Source organism: Phoenix dactylifera, chromosome 11 (genome assembly GCF_009389715.1).
Source record: "Phoenix dactylifera cultivar Barhee BC4 chromosome 11, palm_55x_up_171113_PBpolish2nd_filt_p, whole genome shotgun sequence".
NCBI classification, from domain to species: Eukaryota; Viridiplantae; Streptophyta; class Magnoliopsida; order Arecales; family Arecaceae; genus Phoenix; species Phoenix dactylifera.
This window is the reverse complement of record NC_052402.1, coordinates 9,470,076-9,489,927: the sequence shown is the minus strand read 5'-3', so window position 1 is coordinate 9,489,927 and position 19,852 is coordinate 9,470,076. Positions and strand designations below refer to the sequence as shown.

Below are 19,852 nucleotides of genomic sequence, written 5' to 3'. Positions count from 1 at the left end.
TAAATGGATGGAGGTTATGATAAAAGATATGAGAAAAAGAACATCAAACATAGCCCAACTAGAGATAATAAGGAAAAATTTGATCAAGAAAACCTAGAATCTAAAAGGAAAAAATTTACAAATCAATTGCCAAATTGAAGGACAATTACCAAATTGCAGATAACAATAGCTAGCCCTTTTCTCAGGGAGTAACATGAGGATGCCCCTAAATTCATCTGAGGGAATTATCTTTAGCTATCATACATGAATTTTCTGGTATCAAGTTAAGTCTTCACCATGGTCATAGAAGGAAGTAAAAACTTCAATGGCACGCTTATCATTTGAAAAATAGATTTTTCAAGCTGTTTAAGAAGTAACCAAACTGAACTAGTGTCGGCTCACTTAGAGAAACAAAGTGGATTAAATACCTAACCCAAGTACCTGTTAGTTGAAGTATTTATAAGCAATTAAACATGTTAACAATAAACATAGCCTCAGGAACCAAGACCAAAAAAATGCAATCATGGCAATTTCTACAACAATCGGACCACCCATCAAGGGTTTGCAGTGTCATTGACCAGCAGAAATCTTCAAAAACCAGAAAGAGAAGTATGTGGATTTTGATTCATTCAGTGACTATGAATTATATAATGTTCAAATTCTACATCAAAGCTGATTTTCACATGCTATATGTCAATTGGATTACAAACCCCAGAAGATAATTTAAATGGCTGAAGGATAAAGGAAGCAAGCTATTCAAAGATAATCTTAAAGAAGAAAACCAACTAACCAAGTATGTTGGATTGTTGAAATTGAATGTTAAGAACCACCAATCATGTACTGAGAGAAGGCAAAATTGTAGTTGAAAGGAAATTTTTCATTTTCAGTTTGTATATACGTATTTTATAAGTAGCCAATAGCTCTTTGGTGAGGTAATATGGCAAACGGAAGAGAATATAGAAAGTTCAACTCTAACCATTCATTGTCCAAATGATGAGACATAGGCAGATTTCTCACGTTTCAAACAGGTCTTAAGTCTTGATTTAGTGAGAAACATCACATCAAAACTCGGCAGAACCTTTCAACAGCACAAATATTTGCAATGGCTCAGGCAGAATTTACATCATTCTCAGGGTTGAAAATCCACTCTTTTGAGGAATAATGGCACCAAGCCAGACATCAAGGATTGTCTCAACTAATATAGAAAGACCTATAATGAAGCAAAGTAATGTCCAGTCTATGTTTATAACTGATACAAATAAAGACTTCATGATAGGACTGAAATGACAACATATGATTAAAGGGTGAGATGCAAGGTCCGCCGTACCGGTACCGGTCAGCGTACCGGTGGCGGCCCGGACCGGTACGAATCGGTCACGTACCAGTTCCGTACCAGTCCGAACCGGTACCGTACCGGTCACGTACCGGTCCCGTAGACCATACTGAGATGAGGAGAATTTTGCAGCATCTTAAGCTGATAAAATGTTCATTTGTTTTATAGAATAACATATGAGGAAAAGAAATGAACATGAACTATACATGTTTAATCGCATCATTCGATAACAAAACAGATTACACCTTGCTGTCCAGCATCTGTCTAGGGAAGAAATTGTACTGGCAAAAGAATTAAGTGTAGCACAGGAATCATGAAGTGTTCATCTTTGTCCTAGTAATCAAACTATAAAGGAGGATGGAAGTTGTACATCTTATTCGGCTGCGCTTGTTGGCTTTGCTGTTTAGAATATCTGGAAGGACCAGAGAAAATTCAAAGGAGTTCAAGCATGCCATTTTTACTAACTGAAACTAATTGCTAATAGCAAGAGTTTCAATACTCCTATTCCTGGCTGCCTTAACCTCCTAGAGGTGAGTTGTACCAAAAACCCTCCTAGAGGTGAGTTAGTAACAATCAGGTTTGGCATGGTAACCACACAACAGATGCTGTAAGGACTAAGGAGAATGATGATTTGATTTTGAGTTCTCCAACCATTGCAGTAATCCAATATTATGGAGGATGTGGTGTTGTAGCCTCTGATTGATGGCTTCCTTATTGCGGATGTGCTAATATTCCTGTCAATACTGTGGAAAATGATCCAAGAAAACCTTAAGCAAAAACAAGTTTTCTACGTGCTGTTACATTCATTTGTAAACAAGATATCCTCTCTACCAAGTATATGGTACAATAAAACTTATTTTCTAATGCTTACTACTCTTTTCGCTGCTCCTGTTTCTACAATAATATGATGTTGCACTATAGACATCTGTATTTTTAAATAACATTTATTTGCTAAGTTGACAATTTTATTTGCTATTTAGATCTCTTCATTAAATAGCAAAATATCAGCTAATGCTTGATGTGAATGTCCTCTGTCACTTTTTGCATGTTACTATAATAGAACATAGATGAGGCAAAAACACCATAATGTTGTTGCCCATAGCAGAAAATAGGATCTCAAGTTCTCAACACATACTAAAGGTATTCATATTTTCAATACAAGACTTGTAGCAAGGTATTCAAAGTTTCAATACAAGACTGGTACCTTATCTCATCAATAAAGAAAGACAATAGAGGAATGGAATAAAGCACAACAATTAATTTTTATTTCAACATCTGATGAATCAACAAAGCACTGTTCATCAAGGTTCGCCGTTTCAGTACCAGACCCCATACCGATGCCACACTAGCACTATCGGTACGGTATGATACAGGATCTTTTTACCGTACCGAGTGTCAGTATGCCACCCATATTGGATACCAGTACCGAACTAGTACGGTGCGGTACACCATCCGTACCAAGTACTAGTACCAAACTGGTACGGTACGCCCCCGTACCGCCTAGTTCGGGATGGTACAGTAAACAATGTTGTGCATAATACTTATATCTACAACAATATTCTGATGAATCAACAAAGTGTCATCTACTAAACACATGAGAGAAAACTAACCATAGAAGAAAGGGCTCGCAGGCCTGCTGCACGCAGATTGTGTGCCCTCTCATCCTCCCCCATTTCTTGAGCCAGATGGCAGAGCTTTGGTATAATGCCTTCCAAATTGAACATGTAAGTACTGTCCCTCTGAAATTAAGAGTTTCTTGTAAGGAATGAGCTACCTAGCTTGACTAGATTATCAATTGTCAGATTAGAGTGTCTGTCATATTTTCTTGTTCCCAAAAAAGATATACCAACCTGACCATTTACAAAGTCAAAAAAAGTATTGCATCCTATAATTCGCATTTCCTCCTGTCTTGTTTGATCCAAGAGAGTGCATATAATGGTCAATAAACTGCTAGCAAACAGCGGCCTGCAGCGAGTTCAGTTTACTGATCATCATTCAATTTTACAAGATTGTTATTACTTTCATGAAAATAGAATACAGAAGTTTCTGGTTTTCTGCTTTAAAATATCAGTAAAAAGATAATTATAACTTCTATAGGGAAGGAGGAAATTAATTATGCAGCTTAAAATTACATATCAAAGAAAAAAAATGAAAGAGGGCAATAAGCAGACCCAAAGATCAAAATCAACTGTAGAACACAATCCAGCTCCACAGACAAGAGAACTAAATGCATGCAATTCGAGGAAAGAACAGGAGAAGGTTAAATACAACCATGAAGGAGCTCTTCCATGCTATAAATGAGTGCCAGTGGTGACCAATTATCCAAACAATCAGAAAAGGTCAAACCTATAATTCTCTATTAACATCGCAGTTAAGAATCTATTAGAAAAGATATGGATGAAGACATGAAGGGCTTATTTAGTTATCCATGGCCATGTTCATCCAGCTGCATATCACGTCAAAGCGCATCTAGTTTGAAGACAAGTTTAATTTTCTGTACCTTTCCTAGCTAATAGATAATGCTAGGAAATAAAGTGCTACAGAAAAAATTTTCTCCAAATACTTTATTTTATTCCAAATTTTTGCTTTACAACTCTCAAAACAAGTTGGTGATATACCAGGAAAAGTAATGTTTTGTTCCATGTGAACTTAGAAATAACTTTGGCTTTATCATAATTCAACAGATCCCCTTTGAGAATAATTGTCACATCTTCTTTTTCTTTTGATAATAAAGGAGCACCACTAAAGAGAAATAAGCTTGCTGGATATGACCCTTCAAGGCATCCACTGAAACAATATAAAATAAAATGATTCCATTTTATAATGTGCCAGGCAGCTTAGATGGCATACATACAAAGGGCATGTCATGAGACTTCCAACTTCCAAGAGAAGATGCTCTTATTGCTACATCGAAGAATTTCAGAAATATAAACCAATCTCTTACTGGTAGCTTCCTTCTAATAAAATTAGAAGTAAACTAGCTAGGATGAAGAACATGAATAGAATAAATGAATTATTCTAATAAAGGTGAGTCCATAAACATCAAGGTTTCAAATTCTGCCAGAATGGGATGGTACAAATGGTACCATACCGTTCCAGATGGTTTCCAGCACCAGCACACAGTGTGTTGGTATGGCATGCAGTCCTGTACCATGTATTGGTATCTGGTACTGTAACATTCAGGCAAAATACCAGTACAAGGTCTGAAACCGGTAGTTGAAACCTTGATAATTATCGAGGAAAACACAAACTCTATAGAGAGAACTTCTTGGCTTTTAGCTTAAGGAGGAGACTCTCCTAAAAAAGTTATTTCTAAGAAAGGTGTTCACTCAAAGTAGCATCTCCATAATACCTATTCTCATACTTTTTTCTTTCATACTTTATCATATCTTTTGGATTATGCTCCTATCATATCGTAGCACTTTAAGGATCTATAAGTTGATAAAAGGATAAGTATCAATCTGAGTTAATAAGAACTATTAACGATCATTCTTTGACCAGCCCATCTTTTATTTGAATCCATAAAATTGCTGACCAACTCAAATGAATAGCTGCAAAAGATACTATCCATTCATCTTGGTGTGATGGTATTTCTTGCATTATTTAACTCAGAAGATCCCACCAATTGTGCTTGATAAGTTAAACTTTGGAATTTCAAAAGGGAATGAGTTCGAGATATGGTGTCTCCACCGGTGACATGTTATTTAGGCCCCCATATGCACATTGCCAACGTGGGTCATGAAAGGTCCATATTCCTCTTAATCTTAAAGTCAACAAGGCACCCTCAATGTGCTTTGACTCCTCAATTACAATCATCAACATTTCTTAAATCTCCACCATTAATCCATATTGTTGTCTATGTTCATATCATCTCTATGAGTTGAGTTATAAGCTTCTCAAGAATCAAGATAAAAACAAATATACAAGAGAGCTACAATTTGTAAGAGGACAAAGGTCGAGAAGAAAAATGAAGAAGGACGAGAAAGAAATGGATGTGGAAGGGAGACAAGTTTTCTATAGAGCAATCGATATTCACTTGATACTTAATATTCAATTACAATATGATGTGGAAGACAATAGATAAAATCAGAAAATCATATTCAAATAAAAATAGTTGTAATTACTTGTCAACTCCTTAATCTAACTTATAATTAAGTATAGGATATTAAAACACTTCAAAACCATCCAAATTAATTGATTAATTTAATAATATAACTTACAATCAGTCTTCTAACAAAATCTTATCGCACCTAAACTTTATGTGTTCTTCTAGGTACCATAATAATATGAGGTTCCAATATTTTTGGTTATAAAGTGGACCTCGGTATGGAAAACTTTTTTTAACTATTTTATGCACTTCAAAGGCTTGCATCATATGCATCCATCTTTGAATTTCTGCATCTTCATTCTATTCCAGACCACACACTTTCAAGCAAAAAAAAGGAAAAGAGTACACATTTAAGAAAATCACAGAAACAAGTTAATACAAAATCCATAACAAATCTTGCACAAATAAACACAAATATGAGCGATAGTGCTAAAAAAAAGGGATCATAAGCATATCATCCAAGCCTTTTCCCATCATGGGGTCAGTTGTAGAAGAGCACAACTCTCATTTGAGAAGACTCCACAGAAGGAGTAAGTAGATTTTATGGATATCCTTCTAATGATTGGTTGTGAATTCCAATCCAAGAAGGCCGTCACAGTTTAAACTTTAAACTTTAAACTCATGCAGCTAACCCTCTAAAATTTGCTGGATTTGCAAATAGTCTAAGTGATGGAGTAAGATGATACCTTTTGATATAGAGAACGAAAATTCATCTCAAGGGCACAGATAAGCCAAAGAGACAGATCCAATTGTAATAACCCTGGAAAATTTTCTTTTTTTATATATAAAAAGAAAAGAATAATTATTAAGTAATTAAAGAGGGGTAATATAGGAAATCAGGATCTAATGGCATGATGAAGATGCATTGATATGATAAGGGGTAAATTGGAAGGAATCAAAAGTTAATGGCATAACAGTATATACGTTGAAGTGTTAGGGGCAAAATGAAAATTTAATAATGTTAAATAAAGGGTGAACAGTGCTTGATGTGATTTAATTAGGGGGTTTGGTGGTCTCAGGCGTTGGATTTGAAACAGAGAGGGAGAGACACAGAGAGAGTGGTCTCAGGCGGTGAAGGAAAAGAAAGAAAGAAAAGAAGAAGAAGAAGAAGAAGAAGAAAGAAGAAGGGAAGGGGATTCGAGGTGGAAGGGAGTCTCGGTTGCACTGCCAGCTGAAGGAAAAAGCGTAGGTCTCTTTTTCCTCTACGCAAAGACCTCGATTTTTCGAAAAGAAAAAGGTAAATACCCGTCCCTACCTAGTATTCTAAAGAATTTAGGCTATAGAAAGGGTAGATGACAGTTTTAGAGGTAATTAAAAGAGGAAGAATCAGATTTCGACAAGTTTTTCCGGCATTGCGGAAAAACTGTGTCGAAGTCCCAACTTCGGCAAATTGTTTCGGGGGTCAATCGGCCTCCAATAGCAATGCATCTTACCTCTTTGAAATCCCCCATGAGTGTAGAATGTTAGGTAAAAATTTCATAAAATTTGGAGTTTGGAAAGTGGACCAAAACCGGGATGAAGTAACCCGCTGTCGGTCCGGGGTACTGTTCATCCGGGTGGGAAATAAGAAATTTCATGCCATAATAGGGTATTAAGCCTAGATTAGGCTAAGGAAGACCTTATACTCATGCAAGGGAGTCCCTAATACACATAAATGGTGAGTTAATTAACAAGAAAAATAAAAAGAAAAGAAAGAAAAAGATTTAGGGAAGGGGGAAGTTAAGTCAACTAAAGCTTTCTATGTTATGATTGATACATAGATAATAGGCCCTTGATACAAGACTAAGAGCATGATTAATGTATGTTTCAGCTAGGCAAGAAGTTAGGGAGCAAGAAGAAGAAACCTCCTACTGCCTATCATAAAGTTTTGAAGGCGTATCGAGGCCGTGGAGGATTGGCAGGTGAGTGGGAGTCATGTACTTTGCACCATGAGCATTCTTAATTCATTTTCATGAATGTCGCCAAGTGTGAATTGATTCCACTTGTGCATATTGATTGATATTGTAGTAGATTCCTCTATAATCTTGTTTCTCCATGCTTGATTATTTTGTACATGCATTTGAGGAAACATTGAGAGGAATTACAAGGGGTAGATGAGTAGTTAAATTGTTTCCGAATTGTGAAATGACTTCTTTTGTAAATTGATTTCATTTCCTTTATTTCAAAGACTTGTAGAACCTTTTCAGTGGTATATTGAGTTGCATTGCACTCCCATGATTCCTCACTCCCAACCCTGATGTTAGTTATGATTGGGTCGTGGCCGAGTGAGTGGTAGTCTTGATTATGCTCCTTTTTAGTAGAGTATTGGAAGGATGCATTATGGCATTTATGCATGGCTTGGCAGTATCTACAAGACACCTATAGTCGATGGGGTTAGACATCGGCCTGTGTACACATAGTAGCCTTCTGGATGGGCGGAGCCCAATCCCTTCCTAGGGGGGACACGACCCTAGGCGTAGGATCGGTCGGTCCTGCGACTTATATATCTGCTTGCCGCCGGGCATAGTAAGAATCCGCGAGGTGCAGTATGGCTTTCCGCGGATGTAGAATTTCCGCGAGGTGCCATTTAGTATTCAGATGTGAGATGAGTCTCACGGTTTTCTATGGATTTCTGTTCTGAATACTGGCCAGCATTTATATTATCGGTATGGTGTCTTATCCTGCATATGCATGTGACAGTAGGAAGTTGTTGTGGTTCGCCTGGGGCGTAAGACCCACCTCCCGACAGCTGTCTAGTGATGACTTCGCATATTGACACCCGATTTGTATGTTCCAGCATTATGATCTGTTGAGCATATTCATGAGTAGCATATATGTTTACTTGATTATTCTATATATGCTCCAGATGAGTTGATTGTGATTGTGGTGATACTGTGATGATTACTCCATATTTCTTATGTTGAGTTATGTGTATCCTGTTATTGATGACAGCTCATATGTTCTTGAGATTTCACCTCGAGCCATGATTATATCTTGTCTTATGTGCATAGTACTCTCTACTCCCCTCACTGAGTATTCATATACTCACTCCCCAGTTTGGTGTTTTTGATTTCAGAACAGGTGTTGTATAGAGAGGAGCAGGGTTAGAGGTTGCCTGCTAGCTGTGCCGCTCCATAATATAATGTAGATAGAGGTTTATACCTTTTGGTGTATTATAAACCTTCTGTTGTATGTAGTGTATAGTTACAGTCATAGATCCTGTTGTGGATATGGGTTGACCATGGATGGATTGGAAAGCAGGTATATATATATGTGCAGATCAGTTGTGTGCCTGTGATAATGTATTGCTATATATTGTCCAGGTTTATTATGTGACAGATTATGTGATTGCTGCTCTGACAGGTAGTGTTGTTGTATATATTGAGATAATCCTGACAAGTCAATATAGGAAATATGATCATTTTGTGCATGCATCATGCCAATTTTTTTAGAATTTATTGATGATTGATAGGTAGTAGGATTCTACGTGGTGGCTGGTGGCTTTATGCCTACCCGCACCCTAGGACTGTCGCGGCGGCCCGCCGGAAGCGGGGCGGGGGTCGTGACACCAATGCACTCTCATACAATATATTATTTCTAATTTTTTTAGAAGAGATACTTTAGTATAATTTCCTATAAAATATATGCAAATTTTTCTCTATAATCAAGCCTCCGTCTATTATTAATAAAGTCCCAAAAGTTTATCTTTATATTAGCAATATCAAATATGAATAGACTTGCATCCACTCTCAATCAGAGAAAGAAATTGCCACTACAGTAAAAGGCTGCAAGTCAACTTTTTGTATGTATTTCTCCTTAAAAATATGTACCACAAATTGGCTTCTGCGTGAAACTCCTTGACACAATAACGAAGACAAAATAAAGAACTTAATTATTCATTGTTGGTTGAATTACAGCCTCCAGGGGAAAATGCCATGGTTGTAAAATTTGGCTAAGCAGCACTTAGCTTTGAGCCTATACTTCAGGCCATCATAACCGAGCAGATTAGACCATTTCCAATTGCCAATATGAGCAACTTCATTTTAAAAGTATATATATGAAGAGGTAGGATACCTCCACAAGTTTTCTGTCTTTCCTTGTGTTTTCATTTTCTGTCTCTCACTTTAATCTTTCCTTTCCTTGTAAAGCAAAAAAATTCATTATAGACCATAGTATCATGATTAACAACCATTTTTTGAAAAGCTAACCAGATCTTTAAGCTTCAGTTTGATGAGGGAACTAGGTTAAAAGCTTAAATTGGCAAAATCATGTCCTTTTACCATCTTTGTATAGCATATGTACTAAATGCATTTACCTCCTTTCATGAGAATGGAAAAGGTACACAGTACACATCCTTATAAGTATCTCAACTACATATCCCATTTAAGGGATATTGTAAACTGGAAATTTTATAGCTAAAAGATAGGATCCATCCTATTAAGTACATGGCACTTTGTTGGAAGATATTTTAAAAATAAAAAAATGCTTTAATTATCAATCTGAGGGGAACGAAAGGGCTTTCTTGATAGCTAGTGTTCTTTTCAGAAATTATGGCGAAGCTTCAAGTATCATTAACCCACGGATGTATCCCTAGATGGATAAAAGTCATTATCAAGGGGTCTTATTACTAAATTAAGCATATGAATGCGTCATTGAATTACATTGACCAAAGCAAGATTTTAAGTGCCATCACATGCCAGTCCATGCTAGTTGGCATGTATCATGCCAAGCCTGACACAGGGTTAGCATGATACCCACTAAATCATTTCTTTTAATTTTTAAATTTTAAAAAAGATTTTTAAAAAATGGCCTTATTTAATATTTTCTGTTTCAGCATAGCACTTGTTGGTCAATGACCCTTGCTGGTCAGTGATTGGCACTCACACTAGCAAAAATACTTGAAACCTTGGGCCAAAGGTCAATATAAGTTTGCTAAGATCAATGATATGATTCAGAATGTAAGCATTAAATGTATACTCATAATGTGTTTAAAACAAAGATTAAGGACCCGTCCATTCTTTTAACTCTTGGTGGTACTGTATTTTTTTTTTTTTTTTGCTACGACAGGTGATTCATATAACACGTGCACGGATACACCCAATAAAGTCAGAAAACAAAATGTCATGGAGCTCCTGAGGTAGCTCCCTATCCCCTATCCACACGGTACTGCTGGTGTGGTTGGCCACGTAGGTGGCCACCCAGTCCGCAACCCCATTGGCTTTTCTAAACATATGCTTAGCTTGGACAACTCCTCCATCTCTCAACATCATCTAGATGTCACGAAGTAATGGATGGTCGCCGACAGCAACCCTTGAACCCCCTGGATCCAACTGATGACCGTAGTTGAGTCACCCTCCAAGATGACTGAAATAGCTGATAGCACACGCCGAGCATGCCGAAGACCCGTCCAGGCCGCCCTCAGCTCCGCACCGAAAACCGTGCAATCGAATAACTGACAACCTCCTGCTGCCACAACCCTGGAATACGAGTCCTTGATGACAAAACCCGCTCCACCCATCGAGCCTTCATATAGTACCGACATCGAAGTTGATCTTGAGGAAGCTAGAGGATAGAGGTTCCCAGGTGAAGAACATCGTACGGAATGTTGCCGAGGCAGAAAAAAAACCCCAGATATTCCGAGCTATCAAAGGGAGTGTCTAAGAAGGAAGCATGACTAATCTCTGCCGCATGCACCCGGGCGTTCTCCGCTATGAGCCTTGGCGACATGCTGTGCTCACCAAAGGTTCGAGCATTCCTTGCCAGCCAGATCTGGTATGTTGTGCAAGTTGCTTTAACCGCCTTCTGGCGTGTCAGAGGGTTGCCTGACAACCGACGGATGCTCTCAAAGAATTGGTTCCCCTAAGACCAACCCTTCTGCAACAACCCTGCCAAACGCCATGACTCCCTCGCCCATAAACACTACAACAGCGCATGGTCCACAGTTTCATCAACTTCGCATACCCCGCACTCTGCGAAAATCCTCAAGCCTCGTCCGCTGAGTACTGCTCTCGTCGGATGCCGGTCCTAGACTACCTTCCATTTGAACAACGCGACCCTCGGGTGAAGGCCCAGGCGCCAGATCCAAGCACACTGCAGCCCTAGCTCGTGCTCCTGCCGGAGCACCCGGGAAAGCTTCCCCACCCTGACTCCGATCCTAGTCGAGGTACTGCACACCTGAACATCGGGACCCGCACACCCCGGTAGTGGAAGGGACCGGACCCTCTCGGCAAGGTATGTACCGAACCCTCTCGGCAAGGGACCGGACCCCAAGCTGCCCCGCCGAGGTCGAGGAGGTCGCATACCCGCAGTCCCTCCCCTGCCTCGACGTCAACCATAGTCGGCCAGTCTCAAGGAGAGGGCGTCCACCCACGAGTCACCAGCCACATCGATGCTCTGTCTGTCGCCTATCAATCATCTAGTATTGGACAAAGAGAAACTGTCCTAAAACATTCAGGACCCCAACTCTCTCTAGAGTGAGATGGACCAAGACCTTTATGTCCCAACACCTGGGAAGGTCTAGCATCACAACACACCAATTTTTTAATCTACTTTTATTGTTTATTTTTCCTCTTAGTTCTTGCTTTCAATGGATATTTATAACCGACCTAGCCATCCTAATATATACAACCCAGTTGTAGACTGGGTTAGGCCTCGATATCAAGATTTAAACCCTTGATTTAAAAGATAATTTTATTTTCTAACAATCGATGCAAATAAGTCAGCAAATAAGAACCACATGAATATGAAGAGAAAACAATATGTAAACTGATATGCGATGGCTAAGTTTAAAATAAGGTGGGAAGCTTAAGCACTTTTGAAATTTACTAGTCTAACCAATTTTGAGAGCTCTGATAGTGATTATTAAATGTTATATGCTTGTGATTACTGATCAAATGCTGCAGAATGGCTTAATTTGTGATTACAACCTCCCTCTAGACTCATATACTAGAAAGCCTCTTTATTCACCTTCACCTAACGACCTAAACTTACAACAGTGAAGAACATATAAAGTCTGTGTCCTTTTCTGTCCCTTTCCTTTGATCTTTTTTGTTATCTATATGAATGGTGTTCTGTCATTTATCTTGCTGATTTTTTTTAGAAAAAGGAAAAACAGAAGCTAGCACTTTACCAGGAATAAAAAACTGTAGCCAGAACATCATCAGCAAACAAAATGAGATAATGCTAATTATGAGGAAAGAGCAGATGGTGGTGAACAACTTATGAACCCAAACTAGAAAAGCATTTGATTCATCAGAAGTAACAACTCACATTTGCTCCTTACAAGAAATTAATAATTTACGATAGATGCACATGACAATTTTTACTGAGCCAAAGTGCTCGATTCTCAATTCCTTGTAGCACCGTTGTTCCAAATAATTTGTAATCTGCCAAAATTATACAGATATAAATGTAACACTGGATAAGTTTGAAGAAACAAAACAATGTAGTCATATGCAAAAAAACATTACAAAATTAGGCAAGGTGACAAGTTAGAAATTAAACTTGCAAGAATATGCTCTCTCAATATAATGATCTTTTACCTGTGTCAAATCTCTATACAGAAAATAAAGAGTACAAAAGTATGATAAATATTCAATGATTACAATCCCTATAATATCAATTTAGTTATTCACATTAATCATTTCGGGTCACTTTTGTTGTTGCTATCAACTATAAAGAAACTAGTTAACACTACAAAATACAAATAAAATTTATCTTATAAAATCATTAAACCATCATAAGAATTGTGAATGACTAAGCTAACAAAACTTTGACATCTTCCATTTGCAGAGTCCAGAATGCCAAAATTTAAAAATCTAATATATTTCCTTGTTTGATGCAATTACTGCATTAAGTGAAGCCAACTATAAGGTGAAACCGACTGAAGGAATGAAATTCCAATAATTGAAGAAAAAAACTTAAAGCAATTTGTTGACATATAAGGAAGATAACAATTCTTAAGAAACACGTATATCTTCCATCCTTTTGTCAATGCTGTTTAAATGATTCAGAAAGAAACTTCAAGAGGTTCAGCCAAAACATATGAAAATTCACAATTTGAGCCTTTTAAAGCAACAAGAATCAAATGACATCAATAAAAGGAAAAGACCATATAATTTGCTGTATATTATATAACAATGAGAATACAACCTCATTTTTCATATTATGGCAGAGAGAAAAGAAGGATAACTACCTTTGGGATGCGCAGTGGATTTTTAGAAGCATATTCACATAGTTTGCCTATCTTGCGATCATTTGGTTCTTCATCCTGCAACAAAAATGATGTACAACTAAACAAATTATTTTGGTAAATGCATTTATATAAAATTCTGTTTATTAGTCGCTACATGAGCAATCATGCAGCTAAAAAGTAAAATAATTTATGTTTTTATTAATTGTTCAACTGAAATTTTTAATGAAAACAATGAGAAGCCTGCTCCTTGTCAGTAAGAAATGTCTTCTATCAGTACCAGATCATGATGTCTAGTCTCTAACATTGACACAAGTACCAGATAATCAAGCTTAATAGATGGCAAATGGCAAATATTGCATGATACAGATTGAAAGATTAGGATGCAGTTCATGAGTAAAATCTACAAACAAAAGAGGCAAACAGGCAAAAACAAGCCAAGTGAGTCAGCAAGCATACAGAAATGGAATATATTGCAGAGATATTACCTACATTTATGGCAGTAGTTAGTCCGAGAGTTCTACAAGATGGCCTTAGACCTGGAGCTTCTAAAGTAATATGTTTGTACAATGCACTAGCAGAAATCTCACTTCAGAAAAATATGACAGTATAACCCCATGATCACGTCTTTTAGACTGCATTGATTTGATAAATATCTACAAGCAACTCATATAATTAACAAAAATTCAATGAAAATATCTGAAATATTTTCTAGTGTGAGATGTAATGACATTTTGGATGACGTCCTCACTTTAAGATGGCTGTGCAAATTTCAGCAAGACCGCAAGCTTCTTTTTTATGAACTTTGGAGGGGGTTCATTTTGTACCATCTAAAAGATATTATGATCAATAAAGAACATGGACTAATCGAGCCAACAAAATGAACTAAAACACCAATCAAATAGTACATTGAAAAAAGAAAAAGCATAAAATAGAAGACTTAGAAAGTCTAAAATAGCATGTCTATGTCATATCTGCAGACATTGTGATAATTCACTAGTCAATAGTGTACTAGATCCCTAGCTCATATATTCTAGAATTCATAGCATAACAGCCCAAAGCGAGCAGGCCCTAACAAGGCATATCAATCATTTGGGAATCTTGTGACAGCTAATACACTAATTACCTTAGGTTCTATATCTCACCAAGGCTATCAAATTCCTAACCCCTGCTCAACTGAATTATTGCACTCCATTCCTTTTGCAAGTTAAGTGCATGAAAACTAAGCTCAATTACATTTAAGTGAACTACCTTTGTCTTTCTTCAAAGGATGGCCGAGCTGGTACTGCATACGCAGCTACACACAAGTCAGGTACCAAGTTTGCCCAATCTAGGGTTTCATCCACAATTCTAGAGAGATAGGCAGAGAAAGAGAGGGAGAGAGGGAGGCATAGAGGTCTAGCATCTCAATGGTGGCTTTCAGAGAAGACAATTGTGGTGGATGTGGTGGAGGAGCCTGTGGAGATCACGAGCATCAAGGACGACCGATGATGGTGGTGGTGAATTCAGCAAGCTTGGTGACCAATCGAACTGAACCTACCGGCTCTACCCAATTTCAGGTGGTATTGAATTGGTTCACTCAGGCCAAAACAGTCGCACATATATAAAGTTTTCCCTTGACCCCTTGATCCCGATTTTCCACGACCCGGCCATCGATCGCCCTCAACTGCTACTGCTAATTACCTCAACCAAGCGCCTCATCCTCCCCCTCCCTCTCTCTATCCTAAACCACCCGCTCTTCACACTTGACATCTTCCACTACAAGCCCTCCAAGATCCCCAAATGGGCCAAAGCCGCCAAACCCTTCCTCAAAATCGCCCATTGCTCTCTAGGACCTTGACAACTTCACTATTGCTACTTCCTTTGATGTTGCCTACCTACCATCCTGCACTGAATTGCCGCCTACAAGTACCCCCATGCCTCTCTTCCTCCTTTCCTCTCTCTAGATTTGCGGTACCAGCACCCAATGGCACAATACTACATACCCTTATAGGTACAATACCATACCTTATCGTACGGACCTAGTAGCTGACCAGCATAAGTCACGATACAAGTACTGCTAACCTTGGAGGAGATGGTCTCAAAGATCTAGAGGTTGTCACGAGATAGTCCAACATGGCAGCAATTGAAGAGATAGGCAAGACGAGAAAGAGGGTTGAGAGTTGAGACCAAGAACAATACGGGGGGGACAGAAATTTTATAAGTGTGAGTCAGTTCAAAACTTCAAACCAAGTGAATCATGTCAATAACTTCTAAAACCAGGCAGAACCAATTAGTCTGATCTAGTATGGCCTACTTTAGCTCAATTCGCCTCTTTCCCTGATTCGAAAGCCCAAACAATCTTAGTTCTAACCAAGGATTGTTGTGCCGGTATCGGAACCCGTACTAGTTGTTTGGAGGCACAGTTCGGTATGGTACCATGCCATTCTGCATCAGGCTTGTACCAACATAGCAAAGCCAAGGGAGGGAGGGCAGAGGAGAGAGAGAAGGGGAGAGAGGAAGAGAGAGAGGGAGGGAGGAAGAGAGAGGAATCACCAGAGGAGGGCTGCGGAGGGCCAGGGAGGGGAAGAGGAAGGGTTATGCCCTTGATTTCATGTTTCGTTCGAAACAGGGGCCTCAAGGGGCCTTTTTTATTTTGAAAATTTTAAGTAAAGTTGGCAAAATCTTCCTATATGACCTTAAACTGACCTAACCCAACCCAAACCAACTATTTGCCACCCCTATTCAAGATGCTCTTGTCAAAAATTTTGTTTGTCCATTGATGCAACCTTTAATGCAATACCTTATTTGTCTATGTTGTTGCTAATGTGATGTTATTTCTCAGTGGATACAAGATTGTTTAGTCAGTCTAAATGCTTTGGTTTCATTGAAGATGAATCTTACTCTTTAAATTTTTAAGCATGTTTTGTGGCCATCACTGCCTATTAGGAAGCCAAAGTCCTAAAGTAGACTAAGTTTAGAAGCCAAAGAGGCAGACTACCATGTATTAGGAGGTGCACAATCTTTACTTTTCGATTGAAGCAGACTTGGACCTTGTTGCTTTTCTTAGGAAAATGTCCTTCTTAGCTGCTAGTAGGTCTACAAAAGTTATAACCTACCATTTTGGTAGTCAAGTGGAGCACTAACATGGTCAATTAGTCTCTTGTATTTTCACCCCAAAATGTCATCAAGACATTATGACCTTTGTTTTTAAAATGATTGCAGTCTATGATGCCTTTTTTCATGGCTCTTTCTCTAAGGCAAGGCCTTATTCCATCCAAACACCTTTGAAAAAACCGGATTAGAGCTATAATAGCTTATTCTTGTCGAACCTATCAATTCTAAAAATAGATATTTCAGGAGGAACTAAAGTAGACTAGCTCCAGGTTTAATTCCCATCTCACTCATACCCCTCGATCATATTCTCCCCTTCAATACAAACCCTTTCTCTCACTTTCTCAACAGATCATGGCATCACCTTCCCCCTCCCCCAATCTCATAGCCACCTTTGAGTTGACGAGGCCTCTTGAAGTGTTGAGGTTCTGCCTTCTGCACCCATTGCCAATGATGGCAGCCATTGGCATCCCTCAATACTTGGTGCCCCCTCCCCCAATCTCATAGCCACCTTGAAGTTGAGTCTCCTCCCTAAGCACCCATTGTCAATGATGGCAGCCATTGGCATCCCAATACTTGGTGCCTTTGATGGTAGCTTAGCCATCCCTTTCACTATGTTTCTTCACCTAATCCAGCCTCTTCTGTGTTGTCCGCCATCCACCATCATCCCCTCCTCCCTTACACCAACTCATGCCATGTCATCCCCTTGATCTCCATATTCCCTCTTTTTATTCTAGCAAAGTATTTCAAAATCCCAGGGTTTTTTTTTTGTTAATATGAACGATAAGGGGTCTATGATGCTTTGATGCACGCCAAAATAGGAAGAGTAGCGGGTGAGCTGGCAAATGTGCCAATAGGTTTAGGATTAGGGTTCTATGAGTGAAGGGTCTATGCTAGCAAGGCTTTGTCAAGCTCTTGTTAATGGAAAGGAAAATTTGATGTCGGGGGTTCTATGACTGAGAAGGGTAGATGTTGGTGAGGCATTGGTGATGTCCACTACACCATGTAAGGATCATCTAGTTGATATTTTCTTAATGCATGTAGAATAGCAAAAAGAACATTTTGGTTGTGAAGATTGCAATAGAACAATATCAGCATACATTGGTGATTCCTTTTCACAAGGAATTTTACATTGTCAAAACTCAACTATTTTCAATGTTTATGCATAATTTCTTTATTATTTTGAAAATAAATTCATTCTTTTTTTGGAAAGTAGCAATGAGCTCCACCTTTCGAAATGTCACGAATTACAACTCGAGGACAAATTTTAGTTTTTATTATTGTTATATTTGCACTTATGTATCCTAACTGTGGATGTGTACTAGAATTCAAAAATAAAAAAGCTATTAATTAGTTCAGTATTCAATATTGACTATCCACGATAAACTGAATATTGGGTCTCGTTGCAAGTTTAATCTAGAGCTTGACAATGTTATTAAACATCTTAGAAGCAAAATTTTAAAGGCTTATAGATAACACTACACACCATCCAGAGTTTGCACCAAGTAAAATGGTAACATCTATCAATAGAAAGAGCATATCAACATAAAAGAAACAAGCAGCATTTTTCTTTGATACAAGAAGAATTGGCATGACACCATGAAAAACCAGTGAATTTACCTGACTGCCGTCATTCTCATTGACAGTGAGAACTAAGTGGTTCAAATTTAAAAGTTACGGAGAAAACATCCAAAAGCTAGTTATCTGCTGGAACAACAAGTATTAAACAATGAAGGAACAGACAAATACATAAAAACAGACCTGAGATCGAGGAAAAATGTCAGATAGAAGCTTCTTGTATCGCTTCACTGGCTGTCGAGACCTAGCTCGCAGTGAAGGGCAAAAGAAACATAGGCTTCCACAAGCAGGCAAAACCTTCCTCGACATCACCCCCATCTTCAACAGTAGGTAGCAGCACTTTAATCAGAGCTTCTAGATCTCAGGATTGCCAACATCCATTAACAAACGACACATTTCATCTCTTCTAGTAATAAGACCAGTCAAAACAATCCAAGAAAATAATCCTAACTTGAGCAAGAAAAGCTTTCATTTTAAGTCTATAGGTAAATTCAAAAACCAAAATTGTATAGAAGGAGCTCTGCCAGCATTATATTACATGTTACTATCAAAACTAAAATGAATTTTAAAAGAACAATGGAAAAAAGATCAAAGTGTTCTATCTGTTTCACATCCTATGAACCAATACCCCATAAAAGCTTAAATCAACTCATCCCAGACCCTGATGCAATGAAACTCTTCAATATTAAATCCTGGATGCAATAAAAAGACCTCAATGTATCGGCTTGACATCAACGGCTTGACATCAAAACCTACCCAAAATAATCAGGGAAAAAAAAGGGAAAGGCTCAGCCTAATGACATCCAAAGCCTATCAGAAAAAAAGGCATCGATTCATCTCTTTAACGACAATTGTACCAAGTCCACAATTGCTTCAAAAGAATGCCAACGATCAACAAGAATCAAGAAGTCGATCAAGAACAAAAACAAAAAAAAACAAACCAAAATGTGTCAAGATGAGGAGAACCTAGACACGAGAGGGAGTCGATACGCAGGACAAAATCATGGAAGAAAACTACGCGATTCGATCTAAACTGCAACAAATTCTTGGAAATCTACCTCGAGGGAAGGTGCCAAAGAGAACGGAGCGGAGGGAGAGACCGGAAATCGCTTTCCCCCTTCGTCTCCCCCTCTCCTCTCCCCGCGTCTCGCTCCCTTCTCCAAACCAGCGGACCACGCGGAGAGAAGCGAGGGAGAGAGAAAGAATGATGGCCGGCTATTTAAACGAGAGCCGAAGAAAAATTCCGTTAGATATATATGCTTATTTTTTCAATGAGAAGGGAGGCGAAGCAGCTCGAAATCTTGAACGGGCACCAATTCATGCACCCGACAAGTTCCCCATGAGTCGTGGCACGCGAAGATTTGTAAAAATTCTTGAAGATTATGTGGGCCCGGGGAACTTTGGTGTAAATTGATGGGCTCCCCGCAGCACCGTTAATCCAGGGCGGGGTTTGTCCGATGATCGAGCTGCAACGCCGTCTGGAAGACGACGCGATACACGCCGCGCTGATTGGCTGACGGTCGAACCTGACCGTTAGGGACTGCAGCCAGCCCGCGTGGGTTCCAGTTGGCGCGCGTTACCTTCTATGCTT

At 38.7% G+C, this 19,852-nt stretch overlaps 1 protein-coding gene across 7 annotated transcripts in view; it reads right to left on the bottom strand.

The window, feature by feature from the left end:
- LOC103703292 (protein SEMI-ROLLED LEAF 2-like) overlaps positions 1 to 19,488 on the bottom strand; it is a 34,717-nt gene extending 15,229 nt beyond the window's left edge. For 2 of the 7 annotated variants that reach the window (XM_039131521.1, XM_039131522.1), the window contains exons 1-6: positions 19,320 to 19,488; positions 18,445 to 18,579; positions 13,594 to 13,668; positions 12,669 to 12,784; positions 3,163 to 3,277; positions 2,923 to 3,051 (exon numbers count right to left, since the gene is read on the bottom strand). In XM_039131521.1, coding sequence (XP_038987449.1) covers positions 2,923 to 3,051; positions 3,163 to 3,277; positions 12,669 to 12,784; positions 13,594 to 13,668; positions 18,445 to 18,579 — 570 coding nt within the window. In that variant the 5' untranslated portion in view covers positions 19,320 to 19,488. Of the gene's footprint in view, positions 1 to 2,922; positions 3,052 to 3,162; positions 3,278 to 12,668; positions 12,785 to 13,593; positions 13,669 to 18,444; positions 18,665 to 19,319 lie in introns of all 7 variants that reach the window. The other 5 variants (XM_008786098.4, XM_008786099.4, XM_039131520.1 and 2 more) reach the window with 4 other exon arrangements.
- Positions 19,489 to 19,852: the final 364 nt, after the last annotated feature.